Source organism: Gekko japonicus, unplaced genomic scaffold (genome assembly GCF_001447785.1).
Source record: "Gekko japonicus isolate JY-2015 unplaced genomic scaffold, Gekko_japonicus_V1.1 scaffold71, whole genome shotgun sequence".
NCBI classification, from domain to species: Eukaryota; Metazoa; Chordata; class Lepidosauria; order Squamata; family Gekkonidae; genus Gekko; species Gekko japonicus.
The window spans coordinates 2,070,004-2,076,842 of record NW_015164667.1 but is presented as its reverse complement, the minus strand read 5'-3'; the positions used below and the strand labels follow the sequence as shown (position 1 = coordinate 2,076,842).

Below are 6,839 nucleotides of genomic sequence, written 5' to 3'. Positions count from 1 at the left end.
AAAAAAAAAAAAAAAGCTTCTGACATAGGGTTGCAAATTATAGGTTGGGAAATACCTGGAGACTTGGGGATAGAGCCTGGGGAGAGCTGGGGCTGGGGGAATGGGTCTGGGGATGGGTACACCTCAGCTGGGTATAAAGCTACAGGGCCTACCACCCAGAGCAGCCATTTTCTCCAAGAAAACTGATCTCTGTAGTCTGGAATTCTGAACTCTGGATAATTCCAGGGGTCATTTCCTGTGGGAGCACACAGGAGCAGAGCTCCAGCAGTAAGGAGCCCAGGGGGCGGGCACATGCAACAAGCCCCACCCCCTGCTCCCAGCAGCCCTCAGTCAGGCCACGAGGAGCAAGAAGAAGCCAGGTGATAGCAATCCAAAACAGTCCAGTGACACCTTTAAGACCAAGTTTTATTCAGGTACAAGCTCTCCCTCCTCTGCGATGACAGATCTTATGCGCCCCCCCCCCATAGCTAGCAATCCAAAACAGTCCAGTGGCACCTTTAAGACCAAGTTTTATTTAGGTACAAGCTCTCCCTCCTCTGTGAGGACAGATCTGCACGCCCCCCCCCCCAATAGCTAGCAATACAAAACAGTCCAGTGGAGCCTGAGCGGTGGATGTTGCCTTCTGACACACTTCCGGTGATGTCAGGGGGTGTGGCATATGCAAATAAGTTATGCAAATAAGTTATGCTAATGAGCTCCTGCACGTCTTTTTCTACTAAATGACCCCTGGATAACCCTGAAATGTCTCTAAGCCCCACCCGGAAGTTGGCAACTCTGTTCCCACAGTCTGCTAGGATCGGACACAGTGTCACATTATTTTTACACTGCATTGTATTTTTAGGGTAATTATGAAAGATAAGATGTTACATATAGAAGGTTAGTGCCTGACTAGAAAAGGCCAGCAATCTTCAACATTTGAAACAATTTATTTATAAACTACATTTGAATTTCTGCAAACCCCAGAGATTGTGTTTTATTTTAAACTGATATAATCAATTCCATGCACACATATAATCCTGGCTGAGTGAGCATTAGCTGATAAAATTGTCTTTTTTATCATTCCCACAAAGCTGCAAATATCTACTTTTGACAAATGGTTCAGTTCTCCACAGTATTTATTTAATGTAATACCTAAGCAATACAATCATCTTCATCATCATCATCGTCGTCATCATCATCATCATCATCATCATCATCATCATCATATGGCATTATGTGTTGTATAGCAAGGAGATCCTAAAATAGTTTGGCAGCCAGACGTTCTAGCTCTTTTAGCATTATGCACCACTACGTGGTGAGCTAGACTTGTTTTCGAGGCAAGATATTTTTCAGGGATGGTTTGCCATTTCCTGCCTCTGCGTCATGACCCTGGTATTCCTTGGAAGTCGCCTATCCAAATACTAGCCAAGGCTGACCCTGCTTAGTTTCCGAGATCTGACAAGATCAGGCTAGCCTGGGCCATCCAGGTCAGGGCATCTAAGCAATACAAATTTCACAGAACCAAGTAAAAATTAGATGTTTCCAACTATAGGAGTCCAGATGCTTCCAGGAAATCCACAAACATAGTCTGAAAGCATCAAGTTATTGTACTATTGTAAAAGCAACAGTTTTGGGCTGTGAGGTGAATGAATGGAATCTGGTTTTTGCAACCTATGTGCTCTTTTTCCAAAATGTGAATATTCTAACTATTCAAATCTTTGCTTGTTAATACTTGTTTTAACTATGGACAGAAATCATTTTTCACATTTAGAAGGAGACAACTCACTGTGAAAACTGGTTGAAAATTGTACTTTCTTTTCACATATACCATGAATTTGTGCAATCACATTAATTCATATTGATTTACTGCTTTATTTTGGACTGGAACACAGAAATCTAAATTTGAGGGTGAAAAGGTTTTTCTCACTACTAGTTTCCAGAGTATGTATTAACAAATCATCTCTCTTTCCCAATTTTTTTTTGAACAATGCTGTTACAAATTGTTAATCTGTGGTTTCAATCTCTTTTCATAGGTTTTCTTTCTTCACTGAGCCTCTCATACCTTTAAAAACATGCCTGAACAAAGCAATGATTACAGGGTGGTGGTGTTTGGAGCAGGAGGAGTTGGCAAAAGCTCGCTGGTCCTGAGGTTTGTAAAAGGCACTTTCAGAGACAGTTATATCCCTACAATTGAAGATACCTACAGGCAGGTGATCAGCTGCGATAAGAGCATATGCACTTTGCAGATTACTGACACAACAGGGAGTCATCAATTTCCTGCCATGCAGCGTTTGTCTATTTCCAAAGGACATGCTTTCATTTTGGTCTATTCTATCACCAGCCGGCAGTCCTTGGAGGAACTCAAACCTATCTATGAAGAGATTTGTCAGATTAAAGGGGATATAGACAGCATTCCAATCATGCTGGTGGGGAACAAGAACGATGAGGACCACAATCGAGAGGTCCAGACTAGTGCTGGGGAAGCCATGGCCAAAAAATGGAAGTGTGCCTTTATGGAAACTTCTGCCAAGACAAACCACAGTGTGAAGGAGTTGTGCCAAGAGCGGCTGAACCTGGAAAAACGCAGGACTGTGAGTTTACAGATTGATGGCAAAAAAAGCAAGCAGCAGAAAAGGAAAGAGAAGCTGAAAGGCAAGTGTGTCGTCATGTGAAAACAGCAATCCTTTCAGCTCCTGGCTGAATCAGGTTTCAGGCCTATAGACAATGCGAACACATGTAAGACTATTTAATTAATATATGTTTTGAAAGAAATGTAGTAGATTTAAAAAAAATGATGTGGGGTAAAAGTACTATAGCGTTTTTATAAATTCTCCATTGACAAAAAACAGTACTGAACAATCAGTGATATTTATTTCAAAATCATAGAAAACAGCACATTCGTAACTATGCTATGCTGTGTATAGAATTATGAAAGATGTATTTATTTATGATAATAACATTTGGAAAACTCCTCAATACATTTAAGGTTAAAGAAAAGTAGCGTTCCTGGATGACAAGTATTCCTGTGTACATTTATTTTATATTCTGGTTTCATTAATGCTCTTTGTGATGCTTATGAGCAGAATTTAAATCATGGGCTTCATCACACCCTGGAACTCCTCTCTACACTTCCAGACCTCAATAACATATAGCTCCAAACATTTTCATTCCTCTGAAGACATAATTTGGCCACTATTAGACATAACTGATTAACAATCCAGAAGTATATGAAAATGGTCAGGAGTCAGAAAGACGAACTGTTTGTGACCAAAAGGGGGATTTTAGAGGGCAAGTGCCTATGCTGTATAATTAACTATGTATTTAATTTAATGTTCTAATTCACAAGTAGACTGATGACTTTCTATTATTTAAGGGTTTTATGATTAGATTATGTAATCTTATTTACTGTCATGTACTGAAAGGCAAAATTTTCCAATCTTTATTCATAAAAAAAGTGGGCTGGTCAGGTTAATGACACAGGAACTTCCCATGCTGTCAGCTAATCCCTCGTTGTGTAAACTGGGAATACAGGGAGTGTCTCCTGTGAAAACAAAAGCATGGTATGGCATAGGGTTTCCAGTACCAAATTCAGCATTCTCATTTGTTAGGGTAAAAACTAGGATTCTATCCATGGACATATAAGTTTTGGCCCACAGCAGCCAATCCTTGGCTGGTTGGTCTTGAATGCACAGGATGAAACCACTGTGCAGAGTAGAGTTGCCAGCCTCCAGGTGGGACCTGGGGATCCCCTGCTATTACAACTGATCTTCAGCTGACAGAGATCAGCTCCCCTGGAGAAAACGACTGCTTTGAAGGGTCTTTGAACCATATTGAGCCACCTCCCCTCCCCAAACCCTACCCTCTCCCAGATCGACCCCCAAAGTCTCCAGGTATTTTCCAACCCAGACCTGGCAACCCTAGTGCAGAGTAAGCTTACAGTGGTATTTATGAGTCAGAATGGGGGTGAAGAGACGAACACTATGCATGGGATCCAATAAGTTCTTCTCACTAAATGAGATATCTTCCACTGGAATAAGAAGTGGAATAAGAAGTTCTCTCACTGGACAAGAGTCCTTTTTCAGTAGAAGAAGCCTATGTCCTTCGCTCAGCAGAAGGGAAGTCAATGATATATTGGGGGAATTCCAGCTCGGATCGTGGATCCTTTGGTTGTCATTTGTTGTATCTCCCTGTAAACCTTTTTTTTAAAACAACAACAACACAAAGGTTAACATTTACAAAGAAACCTGCATGATGACAACAAATATTTAAGATTTGAAAAACATTTATTTTTAAATGGTATGAAAATTGTATAGGCTATATTTTGCATCAGAACAAGGTACTTTGAAAGAGAACATAACATTTTGGCAAGATTGTGTATATCAAAAGCTGGAGAATGCAGTTAAGTGTTCATAAAAATAGCATGCTTGTTACATTTTAAATGTCACCAAAGAGCTGTTTAAACGCATCGTTCACTTTTGAATACACATTGCTCATGAACACTTGAATGCTGTGAACCTTTCTTCTCAGTAGCTCCTTGCATGCATACAGAGAACCACAGGCAATCAGATGTCTGCAGAATAAGACTGTGGGACACTTCTGTTTATTTTTTTATCCTCCATGCAGATGTCAAACTATTTCAAATTTTCTGAATAGAAGAGTAAACAGAATTGATACACCAAGGGTAACATCATTAGACAGACATAGTGAAGTACAGTGGAAGTGATTTCAATATGGTCACTATATTCCAATGTCAAGTGTTTGTTCTCAAAGCAGAGAACATGCTTCAAAATCATCTCTACTACAGTTAAAATATCTGTTCATCTTCAGCCCAAGAATGCTTCCAGTGTATCCTGTTATCAGGTGTCTCTGATTTCATTGCATCTTGATTAATCTAAAGAATAGGCATTTTAAAAACCATTTCTAAGCACATGCAGGACTTCCATATGGTTTTAACCTAAGTGGCTTCTCTTTCTACCTGTCAAAAATCCAGTGGCATTTAGCATGGCAATAATTCACTGTGTAATCACATCAATGGCTTGCTCAATTTGTCAGCCAATGCTTAAATAAAGACTTCCATCTTTTATATTTGGGTCCCCAACAAGAAAAATGGGAAACCAAACGGAATTAATACTTTTCAGAATATATTTTTATATCTGGTTATTAAGATATCAGGCCATATACAATATCTGCTTTATTTTTTCCTTTTCTTTTTTGAAGATTTATCCCCACCTTTTGATTAAATAATTCTCAAGATAGATAAGAAATAATATATTCAATTAATTACTGAAAAAGATATAGTCAGTGGACTTGAGCTTTCTGACCAAACTATCCTTCCCTTACAGTCTGCAGTCCTTGGGTAACTGTCATTTGACCAGAATGTTCTTTCTGCCAGGGGCTTTCCTTCCTTCCTTCCTTCCTTCCTTCCTTCCTTCCACATTCATTAGCTGCCTTTCTCCTCAAGGCAGCTTACAATGCCAATAGACTTAGTAAAAAAACACAATAAAAGTAACTTTAATGACACTAATCGAAGTCACAGTTTTAAAAACTCCAATTAGGACTGCCAATAATAAAAGTTAAATCAATCAAAATGCAGCCCTAAATAAAGCTGTCTTCAGTTACCTTCTGAAGATCGATGATGAAGAGGCCAAGCACACCTCCCCGAAGAGGTTGTTCCATAATTATGGGGCTGCCACGGAAAACACCCTCTCTCACGTAGCCACCTAACAAGCATCTTTAATTGGTGGGAGAGGAGGGCATCTCCCCATGATTTTTCTGGCCTTGTCTTCTTCTAGACAAAGTGTTCTTCCTGTGAGGGTATAGTCATCTGGAATAAAAATTGGAATCCCAGGGCCAACCTATAAAAGAAGTGGGTCATATGTGGCTCTTCCTTCAGATAGGGTTGCTGTTCTCCAGGTGGGGCCTGAGGTCTCCTAGAATTACAACTAATCTCCAGACTACAGAGATCAGTTCCACTAGAAAAAATTGGTGTTTCGGAGGGTAGGATCTATGCTGAGGTCCCACCCCTCCCCCAACCCCACCTACCCTAGGCTGTGCCCCCAAATCACCAGGAATTTCCCAACCTGGAGCTGAAAACCCTACCTTCAGAGCTTCAGTTCCCCCGAGCTTTTCACTAAATTTTTCCTGCTTTGATCTATTTTCCATGGTCTGTGTAAACCTACTAAACAGTTACAATATATAAGTGGGAGCTATCATTGGAACTATTCACTCTGTATTTCCCAGACCTATATGTTCCCAAGAGTCAGACAGTTAGCTAAACATCTTCAAGCAACCTTTTCAATTCTGTGGCCTTCAGCTACTAACAGCAATCTTATAGTATATCTTTGTGCTGTAACAGCTGTTTCTCTTTCTCTTCAAATGCACAGAATCCCTGAAGAAATGGTAGAAATCCTTCTTAACGTAATTGCAGTTTACATCGTATAATAGGAAGAAAGGTTTTCTAATCCCCAACTGCTACTGCTGATTGCAATTCTAATCCATCCACACCAATGAAATCCAAGGAATCAAAGTACAAATCTAACAGGGCTGTTAAAAGCTATTTCTGTTGTTTTTCTTTTTTGTAGTAGCTCCCTAATGCAAGACTCTGCCAAACCACTAGAAAAGTCTGTTAAATGTAAAGAAAATACCTTTTTTGTTTTCCACTGATTCAACTCTTATAACAATTTAATAAGCCATGGTTATATTTCATGGCCCTGTATTGATTAATGCAGGGTTAGTATAGAAGCAATATATATTCCTGATCCAGTAATTCTAAAAGGAATATATTTTATATTATGCCCTTCTGCTATCATTGTAATTTATAATATATTATAGGTGTCGGTGGGTTTACCAAAATATTTGTT

General features: G+C 39.5%; 1 protein-coding gene across 1 annotated transcript; it reads left to right on the top strand.

The window, feature by feature from the left end:
* The first annotated feature begins 2,051 nt into the window (after window positions 1-2,051).
* On the top strand, window positions 2,052-2,651 carry DIRAS2 (DIRAS family, GTP-binding RAS-like 2). The gene has a single exon (XM_015409105.1). It carries the CDS (start codon window positions 2,052-2,054, stop codon window positions 2,649-2,651), a length of 600 nt encoding a protein of 199 aa, XP_015264591.1.
* The last annotated feature ends 4,188 nt before the right edge of the window (window positions 2,652-6,839 follow it).